This window comes from Cucumis sativus, chromosome 2 (assembly GCF_000004075.3).
Source record: "Cucumis sativus cultivar 9930 chromosome 2, Cucumber_9930_V3, whole genome shotgun sequence".
In the NCBI taxonomy this organism is placed as follows: Eukaryota; Viridiplantae; Streptophyta; class Magnoliopsida; order Cucurbitales; family Cucurbitaceae; genus Cucumis; species Cucumis sativus.
The window spans coordinates 15651619-15665978 of NC_026656.2; the positions used below are offsets into that span (position 1 = coordinate 15651619).

General features: G+C 34.1%; 1 protein-coding gene across 4 annotated transcripts in view; it reads left to right on the top strand.

Moving 5' to 3' along the window:
- The window catches only part of LOC101210380 (zinc finger CCCH domain-containing protein 13), a 29912-nt gene extending 20830 nt beyond the window's left edge, over nucleotides 1–9082 (top strand). For all 4 annotated transcript variants that reach the window (XM_011651143.2, XM_011651141.2, XM_011651142.2 and 1 more), the window contains exons 5-12: nucleotides 356–416; nucleotides 502–600; nucleotides 2075–2169; nucleotides 3661–3774; nucleotides 4268–4335; nucleotides 5858–5968; nucleotides 7958–8189; nucleotides 8757–9082. In XM_011651143.2, coding sequence (XP_011649445.1) covers nucleotides 356–416; nucleotides 502–600; nucleotides 2075–2169; nucleotides 3661–3774; nucleotides 4268–4335; nucleotides 5858–5968; nucleotides 7958–8189; nucleotides 8757–8867 — 891 coding nt within the window. In that variant the 3' untranslated portion in view covers nucleotides 8868–9082. The remainder of the gene's footprint in view (nucleotides 1–355; nucleotides 417–501; nucleotides 601–2074; nucleotides 2170–3660; nucleotides 3775–4267; nucleotides 4336–5857; nucleotides 5969–7957; nucleotides 8190–8756) is intronic.
- Nucleotides 9083–14360: the final 5278 nt, after the last annotated feature.

Here is a 14360-nt window from a genome sequence, read left to right on the forward strand (position 1 = left end):
TGCATTTGGAAAGAGAGGAATAGTAGAATTTTTTAAGACAACTATAATTCTTTTGATTCTTTTTGGACGGTTGCAATACACAGCTTCTTGGTGGAGTACGAATTACACCAAACACTTTTGTAATTATAGCCTTTCTATGATTTCCAACAATTGGAAGGCCATTATTCTTTAGTTTCTGTTGGGAGGGTCCTCTTGTCCCTTGCCCTTAGGTTTTTCTCTTTTTGTTCTATGAATATACATGTTTCTTATCCAAAAAAAAAGCAAAAGCAAAGAGAAAAAAGTAAAACTGTTAATGTTGTTACTTAATGTTTGCGAAAAAAGTAAAACTGTTAATGTTGTTACTTAATGTTTGCAGGTCAGGGGTGGACAACTGTGGGGAACAGATGTGTACACATATGATTCAGATCTTGTTGCTGGTATGTAGTGTCCCACTGTTTTCTAGTTCTTGAATTGATGTGGATCTACGAGAAATAACGGAGGTTGTTTAAATTTGTTTTCTAGTTCTCATGCATACAGGCTACTGTCGACTAACAGCTTCTCCACCTCCACCTGCAATCCAGGAGTTGCGTGCAACCATTAGAGTATTACCCCCGCAAGATTGTAAGCCTGCTTATCTTTGTCTTGTTCTGTAGATAGCTAAGTCTCTCTGTCTCTCTGTCTCTCTCTCCCCTTCCTTTTATTTATTTTTAAAAAGGAAACAAACTTCGTTAACGACATGGAAAGAAACTAATGCTTCAAAATAAATGACATAAATAAATAAAAGGAATCAAGCCTCTTCATTGATTCTACTGCATGCCAACTCAAACCATTTTCGAGTTGGACAGATGAGAGCTTTTCTTGTTCAAGTCAGCAATTTTCTCCTCAAGACACAGTGACACTATTATTTGCATTCAATTAGCTTGGAAGATGAGGATGCTATGGTTGGGATATGATGAGGATACTATGGTTATGTAAACCTAGTTTAGATAGCTTGGTGCATCTACTAATCCTGTCTTTCAGTTTCCATGGCTCATTATATCTCGTTGTATTCTGAGCAATAGTCTCTTTTCATTTTATCAACGAAAAGTCTATTACGTTTCAAAAAGAAAAAAGGGAAAAAATCTGCTAGCAACGTATTTATCAAATTAACCCATATCAGAAAAGGATATTTTTAATAAACAAGGCCCCCTCAATAGTTGAAACACATTGGCACTTAGAGAACCATAAAAAACCCGAACTGTTTTGGACAAAGAAAAGATGTTAAACCAGCATTTAGAAGAGAAGGGGCAAATAAAGAATAAATGCATTAGTTGCTCACTATCCTTCAAGCACAGGGGACACACTGATGGCAGTAAACAATTATTGGGAAGTTCCCTTTGCAAAGTCTTGGAGCAATTAAGAAGACCGAATGCCATAACCCAAACCAGAACATTTATTCTCCTTGGGATGCTGGATTTCCAAAATGCTTTAAAGCAATCATTTTCCAAAGGGGAAGGAAAAACATGATTAATCAAACTGATTTGTTCTTTAGTCTTAAATTGATCATTTAACCTATATATCTTTACAAATTATTTGTAACGATAGGATGTGGAAAATTCCAAAGATGAATAGAATTTCACTCTTTAAAAATTTTCAAATATCAATATACTGATTTTCAACAATTTCTCTACATTTTTTTCTTCCCTTTATTTTATTTTATTATTTTTTTAAAAAAGATATAACTTTCCATTGATGAAAGGACAATAGACTTGACAAACTTGACAAGGGAGGGAAATTTAAAAAAAAACCAGAAACAGTAACGAAAGAATGACCTTACTTGAACAAGATCTGTTCTCTAGGTTGTACAGCTGTGTCTTTGAGTTCTAAAGAAAAATAACGAAAGAACAATACTAAAATAGAGCATGAGCATAATAAAACATGACCCTATTAGGCAATATATAGTAATGAAATAACAATAACAATTAATTTCTTAACTTTAATGGTTTTGGATTACTTATTCCTTGTTTATGTTATTGAAAAACATTCTTGTTTTTTTTTCACCCATTTTTATTATAATTATCATTTTTCGTTGCTATTACTTCTAATGTTGTGTTAGGTTACATTTCTACACTTCGAAATAACGTTCGATCTCGTGCTTGGGGAGCTGCTATTGGTTGTAGCTATTGTGTTGAGAGATGCTGCATTGTGAAGGTAATGAAGATTTTAAATTTGAGTTGATTGGTTCCAAAACTTGATTTTTTTTAATAGATATAAAGAGTAGGTTTTTTTTGTATGTAAATTTTGTGTGTATGTCTGTCTGTGCGTGCGTGCGTGCGTTATCGCACTTGTACAAAATCATCATCAGAGGGTTGCGTTAAAACCTAGTATTCTTGAGTTTCAATTGTTTTTGGCACTTTATGCAGAGGATTGTAGTGAATTACTTCTATGGGGTTGGTAAGAGGGTCCTATCCAAGTGACGGCTAGAACGGGATGGCCATTTGGAGTGTGCTTTTGTGTATTTTCTGTTTCTTTTTGGTTTGTTTGAGGAATCCTGTTTCTTTTTCCTTTCATTTCCAACTTTCCATCTGCAGTTGTCCAATAGGATAACGACGGAGGTGAGTCAGGTGACCACTCTTCTTTCCTTGGTTTAGGGTTTTGACTTTAGGCCTGGGAGAAGGGATATTTGTGTTTGGAGTTCTAACCCTTAGGAGGGATTTTCTTGTTGATTTTAGGATTTTATCGGGAATTTTGTTGTTGAGTCTGTCTTTTACTTTATGGAAGATCAAAATTCCAAAGAAAGTCAAGGAATTTTTTTTTTTTGGCAAGTTTTGCTTGGTTGTGCGAACATGATCGGTAGGCTTTGGAGAAAGATGCCTTTGTTAGTAAGTTTTTTTTATTGTATTCTTTGTTGAAAGGCATATGAAAACTTAGGATCACCTTCTCTAGAAGTTTCAATTTGTGAGATGTGTATGGAATGGTTTTATTAGGAGTTTGGTTACTCGTAAGAGAGATGTTCGGTTGATGATCGAGGAGTTCCTCCTCCATCTTCCAAGCAATATGTCAGGGTGTATGCGTTATTGTGGAATCTTTGGGGGAGAGGAACAAAAGTGTTTCAAGGTGTGGAGAGGGACCCTAGTGGGGTTTGATCTTTGAAGGTTTCATGTTTCTCCTTGGGCTTTGATTTTAAAAACTTATCTTCCTTAGTTGGAAACCCTTTCTTAGTAATTATCCCCTAGGCAATTGTCAAAAAAAAAAAAAAAAAAAAAATCCCCTAGCCAATATCTTACTTAGTTGGAAACCCTTTCTTTAGTGGGGATTTTTTTGTTTTGTTTAGTTTAGTTTTTTTCCTTTTATTATGGGCTTGATTTTTTTTATGCCATTGTATTTTATTTTTCTCAGTGGAAGCCGTTGTTTCTTTAAAAAAAAAAGGAGAGAGAAAGAGAGCTTTCATTAGTTTTAGAACAGAACGAAATGTTTACTTTAGAGGTTGTAGTGTGCAAGTACTATTATTCAACAACACTTTTCCTGGCCACCCTTCTCTGTCTCTTCTTTTTTCTTCCCTTATTCCAGGGCGCTTTAGTCTCTGGGCTATATATATATATTAATTCTTTTAATGTGATGTTAGAACCAACTGCAACATATTGATCTTTGTATTATGAAGGCTTCTTTCAACTTTGTCCTTTTTTTTTTTTCTCTCTCCAGAAAGGAGGTGGAGCCATTGACCTGGAGCCGTGTCTTACACATACATCTGCAGTTGAGCCCACCCTTGCTCCTGTGGCTGTTGAGCGGACCATGACTACAAGGGCTGCAGCCTCTGTAATACATAATATTTAGCATCTTTCTTTTTTCTTGTTAACTTTTGAGTTTCTAGAAGTTTATCATTTATCTGATATACAATAATAAAAGTACTTTCCTGCTAGCAACATTGCTTCATTTTCTGTATTTAAGAATCGAAAAAAAGTAGGCTCTTAAAAATTATGAAGATGATGTACCGCTTGATTTTATTATAGAAACATAAAAAGAAAAGGGCTGCAAGTAAATGGTAAAAAAGAATTTTGGCTATTCTGCTCTTCATCTGTTTTATAAGTAGTAGTTTTATTTTTACGATACCCTGCTTACTGTTTATTCCACAGCATGTACGCACTATTCTCTTAACCAATTTAAAAGTTTCAAAGTTTAATATATCATTAGGTTCAATTGAATGGTATATCTACCATCGCCATGATTTTTCACATTCATTGTATTCTGTTTTCATTTCAATAAAATAATAGTGGATCAGTAATTTACAATGTTGTGCTATATTTTTCAGAATGCATTGCGTCAACAGAGGTTTGTAAGAGAAGTTACAATTCAGTACAACCTTTGCAATGAACCATGGTATACTTCAAATCCCTCTTTCTCAAAAACAGAACATGCTAATGCTCAAAAAACTTGTCATCAGGTTTAATACTGCGTCTGCAGGTTTCTCCCAGAATGCTAAAATACATATAAATTAGTATCTTTTCATTATTTCAACCATCATTGGTAGTCTAGTGGTAAAAAAGAAGATAGCCTCATTAACTAACCAAGAGGTTATGAGTTCCAATCCATCGTGGCCACCTACTTAGAAATTAATTTTTTATGAGTTTCCTTGGCATACAAATGTTGTAGGGTGAGGACAATATTTTTTCACTGTTTCAATGAAGATTCTGTTTCTGTTTAATTTATTTTGTTTGAATTTATCACATTTTGCTATGTTTGCCTTCACTTTTATGTATGTCTCCTTGCATTAAGGTATGCATGTGCATTTCTTCTATTTAACACAATAAATTATATTTGTTTTCTTTGAAACGGAGACAAACTTCTTTATTAATAATAATAAGAGCTCAATGGACAAGAGAATTGTACAATGAGCTAAACAAAGAAGTCCAAACAAGCGAAAAAAGAAGAATAATAGGGATTAGAAGGTGCACCCGGATATCTCAACTAGGTTGACACCCCCTTAGTACCAAAACATCATATCCCATTAAGACTAACCTATTGCAACAATGAGAACAAAATCCGACCTATTACAATAAGAGTAGGATCCAGCCAATACAACAAAACTAAAAAAACATTGTAAACTAGAAAAGAAAAAAGGCCAAAAAACAGGTGAGCGTTATTAGTACAACTAAGATACTACTGAGAAGTAGTCCTAGGAAACTGACTGAAATAGAAAAACTGCCCAATTGAGACAAAGGTCTTGTGTGGAGTAATTTGCAAAAATCTTGTTTAGAGAGTACCAAGCTGCTGCATTACATTGCACTGAATTATATTTGTAGTTTGCAGGAATGCTTATACATCCCATAGTGCTGTCATATGCCATATTTCCTCTCTGACAGTTTGACAAATGAATTTTCTAACCCACTGTGTACAATTATTATCAATGTTTTTAAAAGACTTCTCTGGCTTTTGCCTTACCTCAAGACAGGGCTCAAACTTAGGAAGTCAATGAATTGTGTTTAAGTTCTTTTGCTACGCTATTTGATGATTTGGAAGTACATCTATCACTATGGGGACATTAGTGGTCAAATGAGTGAGGTCAAGTTGTAAACGCTTGGATGTTTTCTAGATGTTGTAGGATCAACAAGTGTCGCAAGAGATTCATGAGTAGCATATATAACTATCTCATAGTTAGGACAAGCAGGAAAGTACGATACACGAGTCATGCATTGTGTGATATCCTATGTTTCTTAAACACGACACAACATGGCAATATTTGAATTCATTCTGTGGTATCTTATGTTTCTTGTACACTACATAAAGTAGACACAATTCACTTTTTTGTGCCAACGAAACCATCAATGCATATTCCCCCTAGATTTACCCTATATAGTTTCACAATGTTTGTATTAAATGTTCCATTTACAATAATCTCCAGGATTAAATACAGTATAAGTATTGTTGCGGACAAAGGTCTGAAGAAGCCCCTCTACACATCTGCACGGTTGAAGAAGGGAGAAGTTTTATATCTAGAAACACATTCGTGCAGGTATGTTAAGTCCCACCCCTGATGTTTTTCTTATCTCTGGCTCTCATAAACAAACTTTAGTTTCAAGCATGTCACTATTAGTCATTTAGTCATAATCTGTCATACATGAGTTTAATCTTTAGAATTAATGATCAGTGACATACTTTATTTGTGAGAAAATAAATGACCTAAAAGGAATTATAACTCTATGAAGCTTGAATTGCCATTAAACTTACACGTTGGAAGGATAACATCCACGCATATGGATTGTGGCAGTAAGTCACCATCCAATATTGGTAGTTCTAAATTCTAATATTTTCAAATGTTAAATTAATGCCGTGCCGGCAATAGAATAATATTTTTAGTGAAAAGAGTTTATTTTTGGGAATGGATTTTATCTATATATAATAAATACAAGAAAATATATTCTGTACCAGTACATGACACAAAAGATCGATATACATTTAGATTCTCACATGACAATCTTAGTTTTGACCAATATACATCTTCGTTAAAGGAGGGATTTTGGTTTGAACTAATTCTAGGTAGGCAGGTCAGCATGTTCAAAAACTTGCCCATTGAGATTCTCGATAGCCCTAAAGGTTTCTATTCAAACCACCACTTCTTTTAAAGAATTGATACTTCATCTTGTAAATTGATTATTGCATTAGAGAGGCTTTCAGTTAGGAAAACAGGTGTTATTACAAAAATCTCAATAGCCCTTTGGTACAATATACCTATGCTAGAAGAGAAAGAAAGCAGTAAGGGACAATGTAAAATGAGGATGTGTGGGTGGAGTTGGTGTTTAAATACCAAAGCAAAGAGTAGCGTACAAGCAGCGTGAGTAAAAAGTGTGTTTGAGTATTAGTCGTATGTTAGGATTCTCTGCTGCATACTATTAGTTAGTTACGATGGAACCTCTAAATAATAATGTGATAAGTGTTGAGAATTTAATGAGTTAAAAATAAATGCGGAACAAACTAAATTATATCTCAAATTCTCACAGCCAAATGAGCAATCCATCATAAAATTGTAAATAATAAAGTGTAGGGAAAAAAGGAGAATGACACCGAACATATAATGGTTCGCTCCAAACTTAGGATTACGTCCTGTCTTCTGCAACAGCAGGTTCTACTATGATGGAGATTGAAAAGAACAATCACACATGCTTACAAATCTCTCTTTCCAAATAGCCCAACAAAAGCTATTTGAGTCCAGGACTACAACTCGGTATCTTGGAATAAAATAAGAGACCTTCAAAAAAGTAGAAAAGTATACACTGTATTTTGCTTAGCAATGCTCACTGCCACTCTCAATAAAATGATGAAACAACTCTCGACTTTTCTTTAGAGGTTCGCACTTCACTTCGATTTTCTTTCTAATATCAGCCTTTTATAAACAAAGGCCATTGCCACTTTTTATTTCAATTAAGCTCCACCACCACAATTAACCAATAAAAGGCATTTACGCTCACCTCCCATATAATCCAATTAAAATAGTTGCTTAATTAGAAAGAAAATTAAATGGGTCTTGTGAAGGAGTTTTCGGCTCCAATCCTAACAGGAAGGACCTGGGGTTACTTTGGTTTTAGGTTACTTGTGTAGAGGTAGTGGTTCCTGGACCTTCCTGAAAGGAGGCTGAAGGCAATCTATCTCCTTTGCATGCTCTCTTGTTATGTTGTTATTTTTCCTTCGCCAATATATACTGGTTGAGTTTTGAAGTTAAAAAGGCTTAATATCAAGGCAAATGAGCAGAAAGGAAGTTCTTCCAATTAGAGTACTTCCTTTTTAATATCATTGGTACACATTGGAGGGTTATCATATTAGAATATCTGGCTGCAAGACCCGTCCAATAGAATTATTCCAATTAGAGTACTTAATTTTATTGGTACCCATTGCATGGCCTGGTGTGCACGTATGAACTACATTTTGGAGAATTGATTTGACTGAATTGCCACATCCGTGAAATCATATGCTAGTAATAATTTGACTAAAAAACTACTGTTTGAAGGTATGAACTCTGCTTTTCCGGAGAGAAGATGGTGAAAACCATAGCATCATCTCAAGGGCATGAAACTGAAGCCGAGAAATCTCAGAATCACTTTCTAAACTGCCCAAATGGTGAAAGAACTGATAACGATAATACTTTGATTGATGTGTTTCGATGGTCTCGCTGTAAGAAGCCATTGCCTCAGAAGGTTATGCGTTCTATTGGTATCCCACTGCCTTCTGAACACGTAGAGGTACTTTTCTCCAGCTTTCTTTCGATCGTTGAAAGTTAAATGATGTGTTTTTATTTTTATCAGAATACTCTTGCATATCCAATGATTTTTTCACTTCAGCGATTGCTCTGCAGTGAGTTTTTTGGTGCTATTTAAATACTTTTTTTTTTTTTTTTGGTGCATAAAGTTGGCATCTTTTATGTTTCCAGTTAGTGGCATATCATATGCCATTAAATCCTAGGAGATAATATGAGATTGCTATGCCCCCAGAATCCAGATCATTAACCATTGTCCAATAGCATGTTGTATAGACCTAGAGAGTGCAGTAAACTTCTCTTTCAGTGATGATTTCATTTATCCTTACGGCTAATGTTGGTTACACATTAAGATCATTTCGTAGAAATATATCGGCAACATAAATTGGACATGGCTTTGAGAATCTCCATCTTTGTTGTAAGCTGATAAGATTGAATTTATTAATTAGAAGCTAAGGCATCTACTTCTTCCCATATGTTGGCAGCTTCAAATCTCTGCTCGTATATTTGCTGTTAGCCATCCAATCATTACTAGTCATTTGTCTCATTTTAGGTACTCGAGGATAATCTGGACTGGGAAGATGTACAGTGGTCACAGACTGGCGTTTGGATAGCTGGGAAAGAATATCAACTTGCTCGTGTGCATTTCTTATCCATGAATTAGTTCCATTTCTATGTTTTATCTTGTAACTTTTAGATGTATGAGAATATGTATTTCATAATCATATTTCAGAGTAAGAAGAGATGATATTACAATAGTGTGCAAATTTTTATTAGTTGATAAAATTGGATGTGGAAACTTGATTCTTTGATCCTGCATCTCATCATGCTATATTTACTAAATCATACTTATATAAAATAAAATAGTGTTTAGTTTAATATAGTTTGACACATCTTTGGTAAAAGAAAAGTCTTTGCCATTCTTGAACGTCTTTTATTTTCAGTAATTCTAGCAAATGACATCCCTCGTGACAAGAAATATCAGTATATCAACTCTACTATACTCCTTCAATTAGAAAAATAATTTAGATGACTCATGACATGTTGTAACGATTTAAAACTACAAATGCTAAGGGATTTTAATTAAGGGGAATTCAATTTGATCCATAATCACTAAATTGAAGACATGTAGCACCCAAATAGAAACAGCAAACGTCATGACGATTTAAAAGAACATGGTCAGAAAAGCAAAATTTGTAAGCATAATACCAGAATTCAGTCAAAGGGTTGTACAAGTTTGATGAAAATGAACCCGTATTCTTTAGTAAGAAAAAGAGTCCAAATTTTGTCTTTAGTCACTCTTTGATTTTTCTATAATGGGTAGCATTGTTCATTTATCTATAAATGGGTAATGGCTCATTTTTTGTCAGTTCTAAAGCTGTATCATTAGCCATTTCAAGCAGAAAAAAGAAAAAAACAAACCCAATAACCATTAAAAGCACGTGCTTTAAAAATTGAAGTTTAAGTTTGATTAAATTGTAGATCATGATGTGTGTTACTTTAGGTTTTAACAAGCTCGATTGGCGAGTTAGGTAGAGCTCCTTACTTTTATTTTAGATATTTTAAATAATAGATGATAATAAAAAATAGTAAACAATGATAGACTTCTATTGCGATAGACTCTAATAATATATCAATCTTTGCATGATCGATTAGGTAAACTCATATCATTAATAAATTTTGAAAAAATTTCTATTTTTTATTTTTTAAAAATATTGATATATAACTTAGTTAAGAAGAGTTTTTCTTTTTCTTTTTTTCCTTTCTCTAGACACAATTTGCTCACTTTTTAAGAGTAGTATTGGTCATTTTAAAAGAGCAGAATATATCAAATCATTAGTACATGCATACATATTTCAAAGCAGAACTTTTAACTTTTCCAAAATGGGAAGAAACAAATTCATTAAACGGAACAACCTTGATGAAAATAACAATTCAATACTAATATTAAACCTTTTCTTGAGGTCCCCCTAAAATATAAATACAAAACAAGAATAAGCACAAAATTTTCAAGAATGCAAATAGTCAAACTCTAAGTTCAAATATTTAAAACTTGCACTTATATCATGAAAACAAGAGCAGAAGCTTTTAACTGAACCAATGGCATTGCCATGGATGCTTCTTGTCACGCGCTGATACATCCTTTCCATTATCCAGAAACATGTAGTATATAAGAGTAAGTATATAAAATAACAGAATGTAACCCAACTACCAAAACCAAACTATGCATGAACATACCATAAATGCAATCTTATTAGTGGAAAAAAGACGTACTAACGTATCAAACATAGGTACCCAAAGGTGTAGAATCATATATAGGTAGTGAATCCGTAGGATCAAAAGCACAGGAAGTGAACTCGGAGGAAAACAAGCATAGGTCGGGAGCTCGTAGGAACACATGATTAGGATGTACATCAGCATCAATAGGAAGGTTAATGTTACTAGCTTATCTAGCATGTCACATTCAATCAATAGCTCTCGTGTCATAATCATATGACCTTAGCTCATACAATTCTGCAATGATCTTTTCATTCATGTAACATAGCTCGAAAATCCATTGATTCTAAGACATGTTTACAAGACATACTTCGATACAAGACTATCCCAACATTTACAAACCAACCTATCATAATTCCTTTTGATAACTGTTTGTCTGTACAAGCTAGAATACCATCCATTTGTTTCAGTTGTCTATTTCCAGATAATCAAACCTTGTTTACCATGTAAGAAACAACTTTTAGAGCTTAAGAAAAAAGAACTGTAGTTCCTCAATAACTTCCATATGTTCTACCAATTGTCATGAAAGCTTCAGAGAACTCCCAACCAAGGAGAAACAAAAGTGAAAATCTAAAGATAAAAAACATGCGAAGGAAATGAAAGAACTCCATAATTCATGAAATGCAGAAGCAAATTTAACTTGAATAAAGGTTTTGAGAGTACCCGGCTTCTTTGTTCTTTGCAAGCGCATATGTAAAGTGGTGAAACAGCTCAAACTTACGTTCTATCAAATCTTTGTGAAACCAACCTATAATTCATGTCATTTTTGCGTGAATGATCCACAGGATGCACTAAGCTCCTGAGCACTGGCTAAGAGGCTGACTTCATAGAACAAAACTCAGTCCCTACTGTTTTATAAGAGATTTTTTTGTCTCTTCTCTCACAACTAGATAGAGTGAATTTAGAATGGCTTCTAAGAGTAACAAACATTTCGTTACTCTTAGAAGAAGCAGACAGTGCTTCAAACGCTTTGAAGTATATCTGAAGTGTTATTAGAATGTTCAAAATCATATTTTTTACCATGCATTGATCCAAGTATGCATTAGAGTTCGGAATAACTTTTGAGAGTGGTGTTTTGAAATGAAACATGTTTAAAAATACTGCTCTCGATGATCAATTATAGAGAACACAAATAGTGAATATAATATAGATTATGAAATAGCAAAAAAAACTGTTTTAAACTCATGAAGGGGAGTTCGGTTAGTGATAAAAACAAAGAGTTGAATTGTTAATAATCATAAGAATGTGATTGGAGGAGTAGACACGAGGAACGAAATAAGAAATGTGATTATTTCAGTGAGAAACGTGAGTTGATGCGAAAAATGTGACAATAAGCCTCTTTAGTTATTGGAAAACCAACGTAAAGTGTTTTTTTTTATTATTATCCACATAACTAGGTGCCAAACATCCCAAAAATTTTTTACAAGCAAATCAATTAACAAATAGACAAAAACAGAAATTCTCAAAAGCCCTTAATTCCACCTCCCTTTTTGTAAACTATCCCATCAATAGAAAGGAAATCAAAGGCAATAGGAAAAATCAATATCAAAATATGGAGGAACAACAGAGGAATATGAAGCAACAAAGAAAACTAAAAATGGAGAGAAACAGAGTGGGAGGATCATTGCACGCAAAAATGACAAGAATCAGAGCTGGGAATTGATAATTCAGGTAATGGAAAACGATTAAGGAATAAGACAGAAATTAGGTAGGGAAATCGAAACAATATCTCGAGGGCATCGAGTGAAAGTAAAGAGGCGGCTGGAAAAGGAAGCATACCTGAAACGTGAATCTGATAGAAACTACAAAGAAGAGAGGACGGGGAATTGATTTATGTAAGGTTTTTTTATTTATTTAACCTACATTTTTCAAGCACAAGTTTTTTTTCCCCTTTTTCCTTCTGTTTAGATAATTTTATTGTAAAATTACCAAAACATCTACGAATCAAGCTTGATTGTTCTTTTTGGTCGACTCTTGCTTTTGGGGTCATTCTCCACCTCATTGTTTATGATTTCGACTCTCTTTGTCGTCTTCTCCTTCTTGTAACGTCCCTCTGATGAAGCTTGAAAAATTGAAGCTCAACCATTGCTGGATCATTCTTTGGTAAGTTAAAACATCCTATTGCTGTCATCACTTCTCAATCCTTCATCCTGATCCTATGCTTTTTTGAGGCAGTTAGTTTGCTTGGTCTATCTCATAAATTCACCTCACCAACCATGATGATGCAAACAAAATATCAAATTACTTATACTTAAGGATGGCTGATCAGTTTTGGTTTCAACCTCCTATTTTAGACTATTCATAAAATCTTTTAAGAGCAACTAAGCAAATAAGAGAAACCACTGAAAGACTGGTTTGGACTCGAAATAAAAATTGAGGATGGGTTACTGGTTGATTTTTCTTTTTTTTAGAAAAACATCAACATTCTTTAAAATAAGACCACTTTCTTTTTTTTCTATAGACTATAACATTTGACCATTCTTTTCAAATTTTGGATGTCATCTTTGTCTACCACTACCGTCTAGGAATCGCGATCCTTAGCCTATTTTCTTGTGCCATATACCTAGTAAAAGATATGATCTCACACTTATTAGTCCATAATCATTGAGCTAAAATAGTCTATAAAAAGAAGAAAAAAAAAGAAACAAAGAAACGATGTAAGACAAGTTTGGACACCTAACTAAAGGGTTCATTATTCTTTTCTTTGGGAAAAACTTCAATATTATCTTCCTCTAAACGAGACCACTTACTAGGTAAATGTCAAGTTTTAGAACTTTTTGACACCATAAAAAAATTGAAATTCTTTTGTATGTTATACCATTGGCTATTTTTCGAAACATCTTGAGCACCGCTTCGTCGACCACTAGCTAGGGTGTTGCAATCACGACTCATAGCTAATCTTTTTGTGCTACAAACCTTGTCAAAGATATGATCCAATACTTATTATTAGCCAAGAATCCTTGATCCAAAGAGAACTACATCACAAAAAAAAAAAAATATATTATTATTAGAAAACTAGTTTGTACACCTAAATAAAAAGTGTGTCTAGGCTTTAGTGTTCAATTTCTTTTGGAAAAAAACTTTAACATTCCTCCAAATAAGGCCACTTACTAGTTATATGTATATTTTAAAAACTTTTTGAACACTTACCAAAATTTGATCATTATTTAGTCTATAACACTGGCCATTTTTCGTTCGTCTTAAGTTCCCCCTTAGTTGACCACTCGGGAGGTACATTTGCGACCCGTAGCTAACTTTCATGTCTCATAGCCTACGGGAAAAGAACCCAATTTAGAATGATATCAAAGGTCACGAAAGCTCACATCTAACTACTGGATAACCTCATTTTGAGAGATATTAAAGTTCTTTGCCTATAAAGGCTGAAAAAATATGCCCGAAAGTCTATTTTTATTTTCGCCCCAAAACGTTGAAAAAATGGTCAATGCATTAGCCTACGAAGAGAAGACCCAATTTAGAACGACGTCAAGGGTCTCAAAAATTCACATCTAACTACTCGGTGACCTCATTTTGAGTGGTACTGAAGTTCTTTGCCCATAGAGGCCAAAAAAATATGTCCGGGAGTCGGTTTTTATTTTCGCCCCAAAATGTTGAAAAAATGACAAATGCATTAGCCTACGAAGAGAGGACCCAGTTTAGAACGATGTCAAGGGTCTGGAAAATTCACATCTAACTACTCGGTGGCCTCATTTTGAGTGGTACTAAAGTTATTAGCCCATAGAGGCCAAAAAAATATGTCAAGGAGTCGGTTTTTATTTTCGCCCCAAAACGTTGAAAAAATGGTCAATGCATTAGCCTACGAAGAGAGGACCCAATTTAGAACGATGTCAAGGGTCTGGAAAATTCACATCTAACTACTCGG